This window comes from Phyllostomus hastatus, unplaced genomic scaffold (assembly GCF_019186645.2).
Source record: "Phyllostomus hastatus isolate PE091 unplaced genomic scaffold, TTU_PhHast_1.1 phas_contig_41, whole genome shotgun sequence".
In the NCBI taxonomy this organism is placed as follows: Eukaryota; Metazoa; Chordata; class Mammalia; order Chiroptera; family Phyllostomidae; genus Phyllostomus; species Phyllostomus hastatus.
Genome location: NW_025333876.1, coordinates 3,723,429 through 3,744,412, shown reverse-complemented (window position 1 = coordinate 3,744,412; position 20,984 = coordinate 3,723,429). Strand labels below are relative to the sequence as shown.

Sequence of the window (20,984 nt, the reverse complement as noted above, 5' to 3'; positions counted from 1 at the left end):
AAAAAGACACACAATTTCAGCAAGCCCAGAAAATTCCAAACAAGATGAACCATAGAGAACCACACCAGGACACATATTAAAATGGCAAAGGTTAAAGACAAAAACAGAATCTTAAAAGCAGCAAGAGAGAAGCAATTAGTTATCTAGAAGGGAGTTCCCATAAGACTGTCAGCTGATTTCTGAACAGAAAAATTTCAGGCCAGAAGGAACTGGCATGAAATATTCAAAGCAATGAAAAGCAAGGTCCTACAACCAAGACTGCTTTACCTAGGAAAGCTATGATTTAGAATTGATAGAGAAATTAGGAGCTTCCCAGAGAAGAAAAAACTAAAGGAATTCATTACCACCAAATTAGTATTACAAGAAGTGTCAAAGGGTCTTCTTTCAGAAGAGGAGGAAAGGGGAAAAAAAAAGAAGAAGAAAAGAGGAGGAGGAGGAGGAAGAAAACAACAGAGGGACATAATTATAAAGAATAAAATAGCAATAAAATACATATCTGTAAATAATTATTTAATGTTTTTATTTTTTTATCCTCACCTGAGAACATTTTTTCATTGCTTTTCAGAAAGGAAGGGAGAGAGAGAAACATTTATATGAGAGAGAAGCATCAACTGGTTGCCTTCCATATGCCTATGGACTGAGGATTGTACACATGTGAACCAGGGATCGTACACACTCAGACCAAGAGTCATATGCATGCAAACTGGGGCTTACACTTGCCCACACTGAGGACAGCACATGCTCAGACCAGGGACTGAACCAGCAACCTAGGTATGTAGCCAGATCAGAAATCAAACCTGCAATCTTTCAGTTGCAAGACAATGCTCCAACCAACTGAGCCACACTGGGCATGGATCAATAATCACTTTAAATGTAAGTGGATTAAATGCTCCAATCAAAAGACATAGGGTAGCTGAGTGGATAAGAAAACAAGACTCATATATATGCTGTCTACAAGATACCCATTTTAAAACAAAATATACACACAGATGAAAAGGGATGGCAAGAGATATTTTGCATTTTATGCAAATGGAAGTGAAAAAAAAAAGCTGGGGTAGCAATACTAACATCTGACAAAACAGACTTTAAAGGCTATAATAAGAGACAAAAACAACACTACATAATGATAAAGAGAGCAATCCAAAGAGGATATAACCTTTGTAAACATTTATGTACCAAACATACAAGCACCTAAATATGTAAAGCATATCTTGATGGTCATAAAGAGAGAGATTGACAGTAATACAGTCATAGCAGGGGATTTTAATGCCATATTGACATCAATGGATACATCTTTCAGAGAGAAAACCAACAAGGAAACAGAGCCTTAAATAACACAGAAGACCAGTTGGAATTTAATTGGCATCTTCAGAGCATTTCACCCTAAAGCAGCAGAATATTCAATCTTTTCAAGTGCACATGAAACATTTTCTTGGATAGGCCTCATGTTAGGGCACAAAACAAGTCTCAATAAATTTAAGAAAATTGAAATCATAACAAGCATCTTCTCTGACCACAATGGTATAACCTTAGAAATCAATTATACAAAAACGCACAAAGAAATGGATGCTAAATAACATGTTACAAAACAATGAACAGGTTAATAATGAGATCAAGGAAGAAATCTAAAGATACCTTGAAAAAAATATAAGTGAGAACACAACAAAACAAAATCTCTGAGCAAAAGCAGTCCTAAAAGGGAAATTCTAAGCATTACAGGCCTCCCTCAAGAAACACGAAGAATCTCAAATAGACAATTTATTTTTATACTTAAAGGAACTTGGAAAAAAAAACAACAAACAAAGCCCAAAGTGAGTAGAAGGAAGGAAACAATGAGGATCCGAGCAGAAATAAATAAAATAGAATCTAAAAAAATAATATAAAAGATCAATGAAACCAAGAGCTGGTTTTTGAAAGATAAATAAGACTGACAAACCTTTAACCAGACTCATCAAGAAAAAAGAGACAGGACACAAATAAATAAAATCAGAAGTGAAAAAGGAGAAGTAACAACTGACACCAAAGAACTATAAGGGACTGTGAGAAAATATTACAAACAACTACATGCCAACAAATTGGACAAACTGGATGAAATGGATGAATTCCTAGAAATATACAACCTTACATAACAGAATCATGAAGAATCAGAAAATCTGAATAGACCAATAACAACTAATGAAATTGAAGCAGTAAAAACAAAACTCACAACAAATAAAAATCCTGCAACAGATGGCTTCACAGGTACATTTTATCCAATATTCAAAGAAGAAATAATGCCTATCTTTCTCAAATTATTCCCCCCCAAATCAAGAAGAGGTAAGACTTCCAAGCCAATTTTATGAGGCTGGCATTATCCTAATTCCAAAACCAGATAAAGACACTACAAAAAATGAAAATTATAGCCTAATATCCCTGATGAACATAGATGCTAAAATCCTCAAAAAAATATCAGCAAACTGAATTCAACAATATATTAAAAAGATCATATACCATGACCAAGTGGAATTTATTCTGAAAATGCAAATTGGTATAATATTTGCAAATCAATAAACATAATATACCACGTAAACAAAATAAAAGATAAAAATCACATGATCTTATCAATAGATGTAGGAAAAGCATTTGATAAAACCCAGCAACCAGTTATGATAAAGACTATCAGGGAAGTGGGATTAGAGAAAACATATCTCAATGTAATAAAGGCCATATATGACAAACCCACAGCAAACAAACTCAATGGGCAAAAACTAAAAGCATTTCTCTTAAGATCAGGAGCAAGACAGGGATGTCCACTTTCACCTCTCTCATTCAACATAGTACTGGAAGATCTAGCTACACCAGATAATAAGGAGACAATAAAAACACCCAAATTTGAAAGGAAAAAGTACAACTCTCATTATTTGCAAGTGATGTGATACTGTATATAGAGACCTTAAAGATTCCACTAACAAAAGTACTAGAACTGATAAATACATTCGGTAAAGTAACAAGATATAAAATAAATGTCCACAAAGCAGTTACATTTTTGTACACCAATAATGAACTACCAGAAAGGGAAACTAAGAAAACAATCCCATTTACAATCTCATAAAAAAACATAATATATCTAGGAATAAATTTAACCAAGGATGTAGAAGACATATATATGAAAAATTTTAAGACACTGAAGAAAGAAATTGAAAAACAATATGAATAAATGGAAGCATATACCATGTTCATGGACTGGAAGAATTAACATAATTAAAATGTCCATACTACCTAAAGCAATCTATGGTTCCAGTGCAATTCCTATCATGATACCAATGGCATATTTCTCAGAACTAGATCAAATATTCCAAAAGTTCATGTGGAACTACAGAAGACCCAAAATAGCCACAGCAATCTTGAGAAAGAACAATAAAGTAGAAGGAACCACACTATCTGATATCAAACTATACTATTGGCCATAGTAATCAAAACATCACAGAACTGGCATAAAAACAGACATGTTGATTAATAGAACAGAATAGAGAGCTTAGAAATAAACCTATGCTTTTATGGTCAATTAATATTTGACAAAGGAGGCAAAAAACATATAATAGGATAAAGATAGTCTATTCAATAAATGGTGTTGGAAAGATTGGACAGATACATGCTAAAAAAAAAAGTGACCACTTTCTTACACCATAGACAAGAATAAACTAACAATGGATAAAAGACTTAAATGTTAGGCTCAAAATCATAAAAATTCCCCCCAAAAAACATAGGCAGTAAAATCTTGGACATTTCCCATAGCAATATCTTTTTTTCTGCTCTATTGCCTCAGGCAAGGGAAACAGGAGAAAAAATATATGAGATTAAATATATGAGAAAACTAAAAAGTTTTTGCATAGCAAAGGAAATCAATAACAAATGAAAAGACAACCCACTGAATGGGAAAACATCTGATAAGGGGTTACTATTCAAAATTTATAAAGAACTTACACAACTGAGCACCACAAAACTAAACAATCCAATTAAAAATAGGCAAAGAACCTAATAGGCTCTTCTCCAAAGAGGACATACAGATGGCCAATAGACATATAGAAAAATGCTCAGCGTCACTAATCATCACAGAAATGTAAATTAAAACCACAATGAGATATCACCTCACACCTACCAGAATGGCTGTTATCGATATATCAACAAATAACAAGTGTTGGTGAGGATATGGAGAAAAAGGAACCCTACTACACTGTTGGTGGGAAGGCAAACTGGTGTATTCACAGTGGGAAACAGATGGAGGTTCCTCAAAAATTAAAAATGGAACTGCTTTATGACCCAGCAGCCCAACTTCTGGGAATACATCTGAAGAAACCTGAAACACTGAAACAACACATGCACCCCTATGTTCACTGCAGTTTATCTACAGCAGTCAAGCTATGGAAGCAGCCCAAATGCCCATCAGTAGATGAGTGGATAAAAAAATGCCATGGTGCACTTACACAATGGAATACTACTCAGCCATAAAAAGGAAGGAAATCTTACCTTTGCAACAGCATGGATGGAACCGGGGACTGTTGTGCTACGTGAAATAAGCCTGTCAGAGATGGGTACCACATGATTTCATTTATGCTTGGAATCTAATGAACAAAATAAACTAACAAACAAAATAAAAACAAAGTCATAGATACAGGGATCAGACTCACAACTGTCAGAGGGGAGGGAGGCTGGGGGCCTCGGTGAAAATGGTGAAGGAATTCAGCAAGAAAAAAAACCTCATAGACACAGACAATAGCACCATGATATCCAGAGGGAAAGGGGGAACGGAAAGGTAGAAGAGGGTAAAGCAGGGATGAATGGTGATAGAAGGACACTTGACTTTGAGGGGTGAACACACAATACACATATATATGATGTATTATAGAGTTGCATACCTGAAACCTATATAATTTTATTAACCAATGTCACCTCAATAATTTCAATAAAAAATGTAAAAAAGAGTAGACTTCTTATGTACCAGGCAGAAATAGAAAAATAACATCATTCCACTTGACCCTCAGAAATGCGAGTCCCTGACAGTTACACTCATTACCACACTACCCAGAGGTCTGGGGTCAGAGTGCAACAGATTCACTTGGTGGGTGGTAAGGACTGTGCTTTGCTGCAGGGATAGACCTGCCTTGAAGCAGCACAAGTGAGAGGCTGGTGTTGGCACCTAAATGCGGCACCTTAGAATTTCTGGACACCAGGCTCAGGCTGTGTCACAGCTGGCGGTGTTCACAGCCACTCTTCCAGGAGCTGTAAAGCATGGGGCAGGAATGGATGATTCTTATCCAGCTTCTGAGTCTTTTTTTCTAGTGATTTCACATACACGGAGACTGACTTCCGATATACACTTAATGGCATCAGCACATTGTGGGGAAAGTATAAAGCAGCAGCTAAATAGCTCAAGTACAAAAATTACTTCTATTCTTAAAGTACATCCAGGCCAAAACCTTTACATACATACAGAATGAAATCAGAGTGGTTTGTACTGTTTTAACTTTATGTATTATATCTCATTTATGTCTTATTCATCCTGCTTGAGAGTAAAATATTTGAAGGTAGGGCTTTGTCAGATTTCCTTGTACTCAAAAAGAATGTTTTATTAAATATTTGTTCAGGGTTCCTTTACCCATTAATTCACAACATTATCACACTCGCCTTGTGAAAAGTTATTAGTCCTATTTGAAACTGAGGAGACTGAGACTCACACAGAGGTGACTGAGTTAGCAAGGACCCAAACAAAGGCAAGGATATTATCCCTTTTGGTGATGACGAGGCTTAAAGAGGTCCAGTAACTCATTGGAGATCTATAGCTAGAAGGAGGTGGAGGCAGGACTGACTCCTGGCTGGCACTGCACCCTCTCTCCACTGTGCCATGCTCTGCAGATGAATATGCTACAGTGCAGAAAAGACAGATGTGTTGAGTGCCAGCAGGGTCTTCTATCAGAAAATCAGAAGTGTAAAAAATAATGTTGTTGTCTTTTGAGGCTGGGTAGAAAGGCCATGCATTTCACAGAGGGCATTTGTGGCTATGACCATTTCTCATACATACTAATGCATTGGCTTCCCACAGAAGTGACGCTGATCATCTCAGGATCACTGGCCCTTGTCACAGATGCTCTGTCATTGGAGGCTTCCAGCTACCTTGGCCTCTGTTTCCCAGGTGCTTCACCCCTGCCCCCGTCTCATTTGGTGTTACTGGCAAATACTCAAATCAATCGTCCTACACCACATAGGATACATGACAGCCTTTGTGGAAGCCACTTATGTCCAATTACAAACTTTTTTTTTAACTTGTCCATATTTTCTTCTGGGATTTATCTGGAGAGAGTTCAAAAGAATACACCATGTGAGAGGTGAAACGTCATGGTCATTTGGGAGGCCTGTCTGGAATTGCTGTTTGTGATTTACTGAAGAGAAAATGAAACTCGTGTCTGCCATCTATCTTGCTGAAATGTCAGGCTGTGCACAGCTCTAGTAGTAGAAGGGCTGATGGAGATCCTTGCAAAGCACCTGCCAGTCCTTTTGGTCCCTGATTTAAAAGCCATGTGTATGCTGCACAGAAATAAAATTTGTGGTCCATGTGCCAATGAGGAATTTTCCTGGGATATAGAAACCCACAACTACAGGGAACTGACTCTTAATTTCAGCACAGAAACTCTCTTCTCTGCCATGATGCCATAAATGGTGTCCAAAAGTTCCCACTGGGAAACCCTGCTCATATTACCAATATGTTCTATCAGTGTCTGCCCACATGAAAACTCGATCGAGGATTTCCTGTGACTTTGTGAAAGATGCATGAAAGGAGTAACAATGGAAATGTTACTGCTGATCTTCAGTGAACCACTGTGTTTTCCTCTCTTCACTAAAGACTTAACAGTCAGTGGAAACACATCCAGCTGAAGAACAAAAAACATGCTGATCTTTCTCTAATAAAAAAAATGTTCACTATTTACCATGGCAGAGCAGGCCTCTTTGACACCTCAAAAATGTATTTGTAATTTTGTTTGTTTATTTTGGCCTTTTCAGAATGTCTTTTTAAAAATTATTTTGTTGTCATTGAATTACAGTTGTCTGCATTTTCCTCCCACCACTCCCCCTCAACCCCAGCCAAACCCACCTCCCTCCCTTGCTTCCACCCCCTCTTGGTTTTGTCATTGTGTCCTTTATAGTGGTTCCTGAAAACCCTTCCACCTTCCCTCCATTATCCCCTCCCACCTCCCCTCTGGTTACTCTCAGATTGTTCTTAATTTCAATGTCTCTGGTTATATTTTGCTTGCTTTTTTCTTTTGTTGATTATGGTCCAGTTAAAGGTCAGATCATGTGGTATTTGTCCCTCACTGCCTGGCTTATTTCCCTTAGCATAATGCTCTCCAGTTCCATCCATGCTGTCACAAAGGGTAGGAGCTCCTTCTTTCTCTCTGCTGCATAGAATTCCATTGTGTAAATGTACCATAGTTTTTGATCCACTCATTTAGTGATGGGCACTGAAGTTGCTTCCAGCATTTTGCTGTTGTAAATTGTGCTGCTATGAACATTGGGGTGCATAGGTTCTTTTGTATTGGTGTTTCAGGGTTCTTAGAATATAATCCCAGCAGTGGAATTGCTGGGTCAAAAGGCAGTTCCATTTTTAGTTTTCTGAGGAAATTCCATACTGTTTTCCACAGTGGCTGCACTAGTCTGCATTCCCACCAACAGTGCACTAGGGTTCCCTTTTCATGGGAATACAGCCACTTCAGGTGTTCAAGGTTGACATCAATAGTACTAGGCCAGAAAGGAAGATAGGAAATTCAACTTGGTACATTACTGCTAGTGGTAACATTTTGTCTAAGGAGGAGGCTAGAATCGTTGGTAACCTGAAACCTGTTCATCTTGCCCTTCATTCCAACAAATTGGTAGTTGGCTCTTTCTGCTGAAAGCTTTAAGTGAAAAGAACATATCAGCAGCAGAGTTCAGCTTGGGCTTAATGCACTGGGGAAGGAGGAGGGCAGAGGGCATCACAAAAGGCCAGAGTCCTCCACACTTCAAACTTCAGATGATAAATAAAACCAGAGGACATGGTGCTATTTATCATTTCCGATTTTCCCCTTTAAATTAGCCAGGAATTTTGCTAGTCTACTTTCTTATTTGGAGAGCATTTATATTGCGTTTTACTTCCTCCCATTTATAGATACCAGAAAGTCCTATTGGCTTTTAATATGCTAACTCATAATATTTAAACCTACCAGGTAAATGTTCATTTTCTCCCCTGAACATGCCTTGGCTGCCTCATGGTGGATCACCAATATCCTCACTCAAGCCCCAGGCTTCCCCTAGCCTACATTCCTGGGGAGTGGGGGCAGGAAGCTTAACTGCACCATGGCTAATAACAGACTCTGCGTCTTCATGGCCCCAGAGCCTCTGGACACTTACTTGCTGAGAAGAAACCACCCCTGTCTGTATTTCCAGAAACAACCCAGGGAGCAAGTCCTCCCCAACTCCCATGAGGCCCTGGGAGGCGCTGAGGAGATGCTCTGAGTCTAGCCCCTCCCACCAGCAGCCAGTCCTGTCTCCCTCTGACCTGAAATGGGCAGAAATTTCAGAATCTGACCATCTCTTATCTTCAGTACAAACAAGCACATGCTCCATTTTCTCCAAAGATGTCACCTTCAAAACATTCATTTATGTCCTTTCCTTTCTTTATGATATAATTTTTCCTTTTGGAATCAGGTTAGTAAATCATTCTTTCCAAACTAATTTCTTTCACATGTAACTATAAACTTGTCTCCCAAACATGTGGCCGGATATTTTATAATCTCCTGAAAATCAAATCCCTAACCCAAATAACACACACGCACGCACCTGCACATACTTGCATACACACAAATAGCCATCACCATGGCTGCCCTTCACCCAAACAAAGAGCCCTTCAACATTCACAGAATACAGCCTCACCTTCCCAAAGAAGTGCTGAGTGGACACTGCAAGCGCCTGGAAGCCACGGACAGCCCGTCTCAGCTCCGCCTGCAGGAGGCCCAGCTGCCTGGCCTGCTGCTCACTCCTCTCCTTGAGCCGCTGAACCAGCTGCCGTTCTGCCTCACGGGCCTGCAGGTCCGGCTTGGGGGAAAACCCATTCCGGGGAGCTGTGCTCCTCTGCTTGGGGTGTCCTATTTAAAATAAAAACAGTCACTTGTGAAAAAACATTCAGCCCAAATGGGACAACAGCTCCTTATTACAGGATTTCATCAAGAGCAAGTGGCCAAAAAGGAATTGCCATTGTTTGTCATTGTAAGTATCAGAAAGAAAAAAGCAGCAGGGACTTAAAATACTTGCTCTGTTTATGTGGTTCTAAGTGCAAGGTTTCATGCTTGGAAAAAGAATAACAGGCCGAACTGCCAAATTCTTTCCAGCTTCCTCCATTTCTTCTAGGTCTGCTTCGAGAGATGGAGCAGATGTTTTATATTCACGGAATTACTCCTTGAAAATGTCTAATGGCAAATAAATCAATCAGTTCAGGTCAAAGCCCTAGTTGTAGCCTAGCAACCTTTTAATTGAGCATCAGGGAGTACTGCCCACGTGTCCTTCCCTCCCTTTCTGCCATCCTTCTAGTTACCCTTTCTTCAAAGTCAGGTTCAAGCCACACCTCTGATTACCTCTGCTCCAGGGTTTTCTGGCTTCAAATTTCTGCAGCATCAATGTCCTCCAAAACCTTTCCCCATGTGACCACTCACACCACCTCCACAACTCAAGGTCCAGTCCAAGCCACCGTGACCTCTCACTTTCTCATGGGAAATCCTGCTTCTTCTCATCTTTCATTGCACAGTGGCCTGAACTATCTTTATAAATATACAATAGCTCATAACCTGTGTGGACTGTCCCCATCTGGTTATGCTCCACTGCAGTGAGAAGAAAGGACTCATTCCTTCTCAGGGCCATGAAGTCTTTGAACTCTGGTTCCTGCCAGGCAAATGTTAGGTGTAAGTGTGTGTCATCAGGGTGGGGGGGCAATGTGGAAGGAATCAGAAACTCCTCCTGGGGTTGGAGACAGAGTGGGCGAGGCTTTAAGGAGAACTGAAGGTGTAAAGGCAAGGCCCCAGGAAAGGGGCCTTGGCACAGAGACAAGCACTGCGTCATGGTCCAAGGCCCAAGGGTATGCAAGGCTCTTCCTTGGGGCTGCTGTTCTCATGGGTGCTTGGGCAGACTTGACACCCAGAGAGTCTCTCTGGGGCACAAAGGACTTGTATTCCAGAAGCACGCTCTTTCCTTTGCCCAAGAAGACCCTGGAGAACATGACATAGACACTGACCACACAGTCATGAACAAACTTTAATATTTCAAACACTCTTGTCTTTTGGCTCGCCCACCTCCAAAATGCCAGGGAGTAACATATAAACAAATGAGAAAAGGTAGCCTCTTCAGTACCTGATACACAGATAGGGCGAAGCAATGGGCTTAGAACGCACAGTAGCCTCATCTTCTAAGGGGAAAGGATGGTTAATTGCTCTAACTACTTCTGATTGTTAATTCAGTGGTAACTGTGACAATTTTAACTAAATCTCCTTCCTGTTAAGAAATCATCAGAGATTGCAGTGGGACCTCACATAGTACATATCTCAAAATGCATGACTTAACAGTACAATGTGAACTTACTGCTTCTTTAAAACTGTCTTTGTGACAGTACATAATATTCCAGAAAATTCACTTGCATGTTGTAGGCAAATCAATTTTAATATGTACTTAACCCCAACATTCTCAATACTGAACACAAAAGAAAAATAACTACCAAGAAAATATGTGAGAGTTACTACATGCATTGAACCCTAAGACACAGGCTAAGACCTAAGGTGGATTTTTTTCATGATTACTGTTTGCCATTTTATTGCTGTGGCTGGTGGTTTTATGAAACATTACAATGTTGTAATTAATGTATTGAGGTACCAGGTGACTGACACTGATACAATAGAAGACACTTCTTTTAGAAATCTGAAGGAAATAATAAACATACTTCCAGCTCAGTGAATTAAAGCTAATTGCAATCTAGGACACAGAGAGTCACGTCTGAGCTTGTAGGTATTAGTAAGCATTCATGTTGTCATGTATTTTTAGCTGTCAGATTTATTCCCCATTATCATTAATATTACTGTCAATATCATCATCATCATCAGGTTAGCAATTACAGTCGATAGTAAATAGACAGTATAAGAGGGTTTGGTGAAATCCTGTTCTTGGTGCTGAAGGAAAGCAAAGTCTGCCACCCCCAAATATGCCTTTGGAATATTGATAAGCTGTTTATTAAGGACCAAAAGTCTCCAAAAGATCCTTTGCCCCTCCCCCTTTACCTGTCTAAAGGAATTTAGGCAGAGGACCTGCTCCAGGTAGGAAGCCACCCTCACGGATAACGGCAGTTTCATCTGAACCAGGTGCGATGGACAGGGAGGGACATAGCAAGGCCCCTTTGATCAAGTCCTCTCTGTGTTCCACTGTAAAGATGGCCCAGCAAACACTTGTTTTTTGAACATCTGCTTTCCATCTCCATGTGAGTGGTCTTCCTGCCCTTTGAAGTCCCAAACCACTACCCTCCCACCTTTCTCCTTATTTCAAGATGACATTTAAATCTCAACTGCCCAGTGCCTCTTTGGATCTCATCTTGTGGCACCCCCAAATGGACATCTATAATGTAACATTGCTTTCATTTGCACATTCGATTTCAGTGTTCCATTGAATGTCGACACACTCAGTCCACATTTCTATTCCTGGAGTCAAAAAACACACGTTTGATCTAAAACGAGGCTCCCCTAAAAACACCAGCTTTTGGTATCAACACACTAAGTGAAAATTTAGCTCATTTGTGGTACCAAACTATCTTATGAAGCCAGTCCTTGTTGGGGACTCCTGGCTGGCTGCACATGTGACACCCAACCAATGTCCCAGCATAGACTAAAGTTCCAGACCCAGTGCTAAGACTGTAGGAAGGAAATACAGACAAACAAGGCTGGCTGTGGAGTTCTCTACTGCTTTTAGATAAAAAAGTGTTCTGCCATTTTCTAAACACATCAAATAGAACACCTAGGACTAATAATCACTTTACCATCATCGGCATGGTCCTCACTAAAAACAGTATTCTTTCTTGTGCTGTCAATTTTGTTAAGTACTTTTTTGGTTAACTCCATGAAGTGTTATTCTGTCACTTACTCTCCTGTCTGCCCAATGTGACACCTTCCCCAGGATGGTACATGAGGACGGTGGCCCAGGCTCACCTACTGTCCCAGGGACAGAGAGCTTATGTTGAGAGATGACTGACACACAGCCACCTTCACTTGTTTTATTAAAATTTAAGGAGGATTTTGTGTGCTTCTGCTGTCTTCTCTTCAGAGCCAGTTGTAATGAAGCTAAATGACAATCTGCTTAGGAAGGGCTAACAGGACCATGAGATGAAAACCTCTGCACAGCAGCGACCACAGGGAACACGTGGAGCACGTGGTCAGCACTGCATGGGCGTGGGGACGGTGGCTCACTTCAGATTTCTCTGGAAGAGCCACCTCGCCCATTTTAATGAGGCACACACCATGTCCTGAAGATACTTCCAGGTGCTGAAAAGTTTTGTTATCACTTCCTTCCCTGTCCCCTGCCATATTTACACTGCCCCAGGGGTGGCTGAGGGCTCCAAGCAGGTAGCCAAGCCAGTGGCCTCTCCCTACAGTCAGGCACAGTCTCTGTGTGCATTTGGTCTCTTTAAAGGGTCAGACTCTGGCCTCCTCCACTATCCTGATTTCTACCCAGTTGAACTAGGACATTGCATTAATGAATAAAGACCTTCAAAATAGGGCCTATCGATGGTTCTTTCACTGAAGTGAAAAAAGAGAGTAGAAATACCAGGGTTTTTTTTACTGTTCACTACTTGTAAACCTCCCAGTTGTCAAAGATTGTCCTCAGTGTATCTCTGTGATATGAAATATAGGAGCAGAAATACCCAGACCCACAGACAGCTGATTTAATACACATGCTTTATGTTGTGTGCTTTGGAGGGGCCAAAATACTTGACAGCTTTCACTGCACATATCCTCTACTCCCAGGGCTCTTAGCACTGAAACCCCATTGCTGATCCCCTCTACAACATCTCCAACAGACCTCATGGATTTGGGGACACATGCTAAATCTACAACATCCTCCTATTGTCTCAATCTTGCCCCAGTCACAATTTCTCTGTAGCCGTCCTGCTGGCTCCATAATGCAGGTTAGGGCCAGTAGACTTTATGATGACCCCAGCGACAACTGGCAACTCAGAGGTTAAAGCCAGTAATATTAGTCTCACAAGGATGAATACAAGCCCTGTGCATGCAAAGACTGAGCACTGGGGAGAAGAACCACCCTAGAGAGTGGAAAGAGAATATTAAATATTCATCTGCAGCCATCTGGCACTATCCAGAGGATTCTAATGGATGTAAAAGCTTGATTTAATCATAAAGCTGGAAGCCTAACTGACATGATAACAAACAAAAGGCAGCATTGAAACCTGAATATATACACCATATGCAGGCTCATGAGAGAAGGCTCATGACCTTAACACTTGTAAACAAGAAAGAAAAGTCTCATAGGACACAAATTTGACAGCCTTAAGAAGGTGTGTCTGCTGGCACCCTCTTCTCCTACTTAGTATCAGCACTGTTTGCCTGGGGCTGGCTAGTGGTGGCGAAGGTAAAGAGAAGATGGCAGGGGGTGGGAAATGTCCTTCCAGCCGGTCCTGAACCTGGGTGAGGGCAGGAATGACTTAATGTAGGGTTTTGTTTGTGTGCATTCATTAGGACACTTTTTAGTTCATTTTCAATATTTTATTCTTTCCATTTCTCCCATCTCCCTCTCTGCTTCCCTTTCTAATTTCCCCTTTTCTTCCCTCTACTTCTTCCTTCCTTTTTTCGTCTTCATTTGCATTGATAAAAAACACTTTTACTCCTCATTCCAACTTTTTCCATTCTTTTTGTTTTAGAACTATATACTCTATTTTATTGGTTATTATAGAAATTTTAACAGATATATTTTAACTTAAAGTCTAAAAGTACACAATACCATTACTTCTCCTAGAACATAGGGACCTCACATGTAGTGGCTTATATTTCCTTGTGTCTGTAACAATTTTGCTTTTATTTTCCTAAGTGGACACAAGTCCTATAGCATTTTGAATAGAATTTTCAGACCACAAGGGTAGCATGGAATTCAGTTCTCAAATTTCGGCAGGGCAGATATGGGGTAAGGAATTTGTAAGGTAGGGCTGGTTCCCTCCCCACCTTCTCAAGAGCCAAAGCTGCAACCAGTCCAGCTCCTCCTGCAGGGGGAGATTTCTTTTTCTTCCTAATCCATTGGGGACCACGCTGCCCTCCACAAATTCCAGATTTACACAGGCTTCTCTATCTGGTCTCTCATTGTTAGGCACCCAGCTTTGTCATGGCTCTGGCTTATTTCTTATACATTTTTAATGAACTAGAAATATTAATTTTTCTATCCTGCAAGTTTTCTGATTGATAGCAAAGCAACTAAGAATGTAGTTTTGGGATTCTGGGTATTTGGAGTTCAAACCAAGATTCCACTAATTATTTGCTGTGGCTTCTGACAAATTAACAAACACCTGTGTACGTTGATTTCATCACAGGTAAAGGGAAGGGCACTGCCTCACAGGTTCCTGTGGGCATGAAATGAATAGGACAGTGTCTGGTATACAGTAAGAACTCAGACATGAGCTGTTGTTGACTTGCTATTTTTGTGTGTAAGAAAATGTTCTGAGGTTATATTGCACTCTATTCTACAAAGGGGCTAATGCCTTACCATATAAATTTCCATAATAAATAATTTTTAAGTTTCAAGTGACATTAGGTAGCTTACTTATGTCTAAATGTAAAGAAATGGCTTCTTCGCTGACAAAATAACAAGTATTTGATATTCATTGTTGTGCTTTTTTTCTTCCTTTTAGAAAATATTATCTCTTGAAGTTAGAGCTTCAAAGTCTGTTTTTCAATTATAAATTATTCCTATGTGCTGTTGGACTAGCAGGTACCCCTACACAGAGAGGATTCTACCACTTAAATGTAGCATATTAATAACATTTTTTGAGAAAATGATGCCAACAGCTGGTTCATTTCATCTAGAATCAGAACAGATCAGTATATGCATGGCAGGCATGGACAACCCTGCATATCGCACGTGCTGGCACTGCTCCACTAATAACACCAGAACAAAAGAATTCCACATTCAAGTCTTCTACCCAAATAGCACAGGTCACATTTCCCAAATACCTGGTGAGTGAAGCTTGGTGGTTGAAGCTGCCACTCTCTTCGGGGATGAAACAGCAGGCTTATTAGCATCTTGATCTTTTTGTAGTTCTTTCTTTGTTCCTATATATAGTTTAAAAAGAGAAACAGAAAAAAAGCAAACCAGTTACAATTGGAACAGTAACACAAGCTGTTTGTGGAAAGGGAGGCTTGACAAAAGGCAAACGGAACACAGCCATGTTTGGATGATTCGTTGCTATGCTCACCACCCCCAATGCTTGAGGAACAACACACTTGTTCACAGCGAAGAGAACTGTGTTGCAGTGAGCAACACGGGAATAAGCACACTGTGGACTCTGACTTGATAAAACTGTCTCTAGTGGTCACAGCACCCCCATGACCCTGACAAACTACTTGGGAATTAAAATTGTCCTGTCCTTAGCCATCAGCATAAACTGCCCACCTCTTTCTGCAGAAACTAATTTTCAGAAGACATGGAAGGAAGTTGTCACTGAATATAACTTCTAATGACTTCTGCATCGAGGGCTGAGTCCAGGGGGACTAGAGCTGAGCCTAATCACTGTCCATGCAGCTGGCTCTCACGGGTGGCCCACGAAGCCTTTGTGCTGTCTCTGCTGGGCCTTTGTGGGCCCGGGGCTGGCCCTGGCAGAGCAGGGTGCACTGAGTGTGGGTGACAGGGGAACATGGAGTGGCTTCTCCCTGTGTGCTGTGCATGGAACTCACCTTCACATCACCTTGATCAGAAACTCTGACGGATGGAAGATTAGAGAAAAAACACAGACTTGGATGTACCTACACATGCCTCCACTTCAGCACAGTTTATGTCATTTCAAAAACAAGCCTTGGTGATGGTTTCTTAGATGCAGACCACGGACCTCCAGCTTCCCCTCAAACTCTGCGACCTCACTCCTCATCCAGAGGTAACCGCTGCTGGCAATTTGGCAACTAGCTTCCCAGACCTTTTTATAGATATTGTATAAATAAATCTACACATTTACAAATACAGCTATTAATTAACTGAACAAATCACACACTGCAATTTCTTTTTACCTATTCACATTTTTAAAAGATATTTTTCTTATATATGTGTAGATCTTTTTAAAATGCCACATTGTATTAATGGGCAAAGATGTACCATAATATTTACCATCTTTTATTGATGAATATTTAGATCATTGGCAAGTTTTGGCTATTAAAATGACTCAGTGTGCTACAATAACCATTCTTCTACTTGTTTCTTTGCACACATGCACCAGCATCTTTACAGGACAAATGGATTGAAGTACTTTTGCTCATCTGCAATATTGCTAGACACAGTCAACTGTCTGTCCACCGAAGGAGGTACTAATTTGCACTCCCAACCAAGAGCGTGTGAGAGCAACTCCTTCCTTATACCACACATCCTACTGACATTGAAGTCTCAATCATTTGAAATTTTGCCAGATACTTAGAGTCTTTTCACATTGGTCGTGTGCAGTTTTTCATTTGAAAATTTCCTAACTAAATCCGTTGCCCCTTTTTCTTACTGATGTTTAAAGACCCTTCATTTACTCTGGACATTAATCCTTTGCCTACAACACAGGTTACTTTTTCCAGCCTTTCACTTTTTAAAACTTACTTATAGTATCTTTCATTGTACTGTGGTTTTATGCAGTTTTAATGTGTTCAAGTATGTTAATTTTCCCTTTTCAACTCTAAGAGCACTATTATAGGTTATATGTACATGTGTGTACACGCGAGAGTGTGTGTACCTATGTGACGGGGTGGGGGGGAGAATTGTTTCCAGAGTCTGGGGAGGGAGGCAGGTGTTTGGATCCCACCTTCTTCTCCCTTGCTCTTCTCTGGCCTGACTGGGCCACTGCCTCAGCCCCCATCCATCCTAGGCCACCTACCTTAAGCTTTTGCATTACAGACCTGTTTTTATCTCCTCTGTTTTACTGCCTTTGGACAATCTGTTTTAGTCTTGTTATTTGAATCTACTAAAGCCTGAATTCTCTTTTGTACCCCCCCTTTTTTCTCTCCACCCTCAATATGCTTTGTGGCACTCAGTTAACATACCTGAGTCTTCCACATCTCAGTACATGGCGTGTTCACACTCTGTGCTCAGTTCTGAAACACCAAGAGTTACCTTGATTTATTTCTTTGCTCCTTGCCCCCATTCAGCCTATCCATTTGCTGACTTTCCTCTGGGAAAAACACTCAGGTCTGACCACATTCCTGCCCTGGGCTGGCCTGCAGAGCCCGTGTCACTGACACCCCTCTGCCTCCTTCTGCAGCCCCCTGCCTGCTCTGCTGCTCCACTCCTGCCCCCTCAGCATGCCCCCCCACACACACAGTAGGAGCTGAACTGCTTAAAATACAAGTTAGAGCAAGTCATTCCCAATTTCTTTTTTTTTTAAGATTTTATTTATTTATTTTTAGAGAGGGAAGGGAGGAAGAAAGAGAGAGAGAGAGAAACATCAATGTGTGGTTGCTGGGGGACATGGCCTGCAACCCAGGCATGTACCCTGACTGGGAATCAAACCTGTGACACTTTGGTTCACAGCCCGTGCTCAATCCATTGAGTTATGCCAGCCAGGGCTGTCATTCCCAATTTCAAACCCCCCAACCACATTCCAGGACACTCAGAGTGAAATGCCAACTCCTTATCATACCACAAAGCTTCGTAGACCAGCAGTCTCCAACAGAAATCACAGTTCAAAAGTAAAAAGTACATCGAAATTAATTGTAATAATGTATTTTATTTGACCCAACATATTCCATAGCCCTTCAACATGGCACAGGTCACCATTCAAGTGCTTGATAGCTGCTCATGGGCTGGTGGCCACCACAGTAGGCAGCACAGCCCAGACGACCTGGTCCTCTGGCTACTTCACAGACACACTATGATGGCCCATTTTGTAGATTGACCTGACTGGGTGATGAGGTGCCCAGACACTTGGTCAAACATTATTCTGGGTGTACCTGTATTCTAGGTGTTTCTAGATGAGACTAATACCTTAATTGGTAGACTGAATAAAGCAGATGGCCCTACTTAATGTGAGTGGGCCTCATCAATCTCTTGAAAGCCTGAGAAGAACAAAAGGCTGAGAAGAAAGGAACTTCATACCTGCTGGGTTGGTCAGGCTGGAACATCAGTCTCTTTCTGCTATCAGACCTGAACTTACATCATTGGCTGTCCTGGGTCCCCAGCTTGTTGATTGGAGACCTTGGGATTTCTCAGCCTCCATAATTTTATTTATTTATGTTACATCATATATATGTGATATAACATATAAACTATATAAAGAATACATGTTATTCATATATGAGCATGGACTCTGTCTAGAGGACAGGCCTCTTGTAGTACAGGCTTCCCCTACTAGGTAAGTATTCTAGGAACCCATCTGTATTAGTGCACCAGCTGGCATTGTTGTGAGAGGCTGCATTTGGCTTCAGTGGATTTGTTTTTTTCAAAGACTCTTTCAATGTGTTTGCCCATTTCAGAGCACCACACTGAGTGTTCAGCAGTTTTGGACCAAAACCACAGCATGGCCTCCATGCTCCACTCTTCCTATTCACCCAATCCTGCCCCAAGTGACTTTATTTTATTTCTCCAGATGAAAAAAATCCTCAAAGGAAAATGTTATGCTAATGTGGAAGAGTTGAAGCAAAAACCATCAGAAGCACCACAAGGCATCAAAATTAATGAATTCAAAAACTGTTTTGAGCAGTGGGAAAAAAATGTCTTGATAGATGTACTACATCAAATGGAGAGTACTCTGAAGGAAACTGAAGTTTAAATATGTAAGAATAAATACATAATTTTTTACAAACAAATTCCATGTTTTGGGGCATCTCCCCCAATGCTGATGTCACTCTGCCCCCTGCTTGCATCCCGCAGCCATAATGCCAGCCTTGCTGGTGCTTAAACACAGTGCATTTCCTCCTGTTCTGGGAACTTTAGCTTGAGTTCCCTCTGTACATGGCTCCTTCATCCATGCATTCAGGTCTCTGCACAAATGACAATCTTCAGAGAAGCTATGATTGACCCTCTAGGTGAAACAGTCCTCTTGCCCACTGCTACTCTTCCACTTGCTTCATTCTCCACACCATTTCTCATTACCCCCCAAATACATTTCATACTCATATGCTTGTTTATTGTCTACCTTTCCCACTAGAACACAAATTTCACTGTTGGGCCATACATACCCTTCCCTGTACAAAGTAGTGGTTCCATTAATGCCCTTCCTGCCTCTCCCCCTCCCTCCAGACTCCTTTCAAGACAGATCCTGTGTAAGAGTTCTAGGGCTCACAGAAGCTGCATCTCGGGGTCCTGAAAACCCAGCCAGCACTCCACACCTCTGATGGCACACCCGCCCTTCAGAATACCAATCTGTACCGATGGCTAAACCGTCTCTTCCATTCTTTCCCTCTGCTTTGACTTCAGGTGTCAACAAATATGAAAAAGCAAAGGCCTCTGGGAGCTAAGAAGGAAAATATTAGAGGATGAAAGTCTGCACTCAACACAGTACTTTAAAAGAAAACTAAATATGCATATTTATTCAAAGTTTTGGTATTTTCTATACAGCCCTCATTGAATGCAATTCTGCAACTTCTAGCAAGTATTTAAATATTGATAGACTTATCTTGGCAATTCCACTTCTACAAATCTCTCTTTGGAACACTTGCAATGTGAAAATGTAGGTTTAAAGATACTTTATACACTGCATAATAACAAAGAAGTGTAAATAACCAAAATACGCATCAGGGAAGGGGTAAATAAACCATGGAACATCCCTACTACAAAGTACCATGCAGCCCTTAAAAAGAATGAGGTAGCTCTACACTGTGCTGGCATGAGAGCTGCCCATGATAAATGACAAAGCAAATGTGTACCATGGTTGTCCATATGTGAAAAGATCTGAAAGTCAGGCACCAAATTTTCAATAGGGGTGACTTCTGAGCAATAGGGTTGAAGGGTTTTTACTTTTTATTTTAATAGGCTTCTGCATTATTTCCATATTATATGATGAATCACATATTACTTCTATAATAAGAAATAAACAATAAAGAGAGAGAAACCAAACCAAAATGAAAATAGTTTGATCCATGAAAAGAGGAGAGAAACCAGCATAGTACAACCAATTCTGCAGAAATTACTATGATCAAAAGTTTCACCAGCCTCCTGCCCCCAGGAACATAACCCTGCCTGGAAGATTTCTGTGTGGTTCTGGCAGTTCTTGATGGAATTCTAGCATTCAGTCTAGACTTTCAGTTTTTTTTGTAGTTTTCTTGTGACCTAGACTCAGCCCAAATGTTCTTAAGTAACTATGTTTTCACTTAACACTAAGGCCTCTGAGTTGCCAGAAATGCCAGCGCAGTTTTGGTCTCAGGGTTCTCGTGCAGCATTCTGGTCATTGCCCCTCAGTCTCCCTGGCTCCTGATCTTTCCCTCTTTCCACCTGAGTGAAGCTGTCCCAGGTTCTGCCTTGGTCTTGTCCTGTCCACTCTCCTGGATGGGCTTGTCTACTCAACAGGCATGCAGCAATGAGATGGACACACCGATGACTGTGAGATCTGATATTTCCAGTCCAGCTGGGCCCAGACATCACTCCTGAGAGCCACCCTGTTCGTAGTTGCTGACGAGACATCACCACTTACCTACTGGATGACCAAATCATCGTGTGCCAAAAAGGAATAACTACCTGCCTCTCAAATCCACTACCCTTCCTACATT

The 20,984-nt window shown here is 40.9% G+C and overlaps 1 protein-coding gene across 3 annotated transcripts in view; it reads right to left on the bottom strand.

The window, feature by feature from the left end:
- Positions 1-20,984, bottom strand: part of MTUS2 (microtubule associated scaffold protein 2) — a 590,055-nt gene that overhangs the window by 124,828 nt on the left and 444,243 nt on the right. For all 3 annotated transcript variants that reach the window (XM_045844783.1, XM_045844782.1, XM_045844784.1), the window contains 2 exons: positions 15,270-15,368; positions 8,941-9,152 (listed from right to left, as the gene is read on the bottom strand). In XM_045844783.1, coding sequence (XP_045700739.1) covers positions 8,941-9,152; positions 15,270-15,368 — 311 coding nt within the window. The remainder of the gene's footprint in view (positions 1-8,940; positions 9,153-15,269; positions 15,369-20,984) is intronic.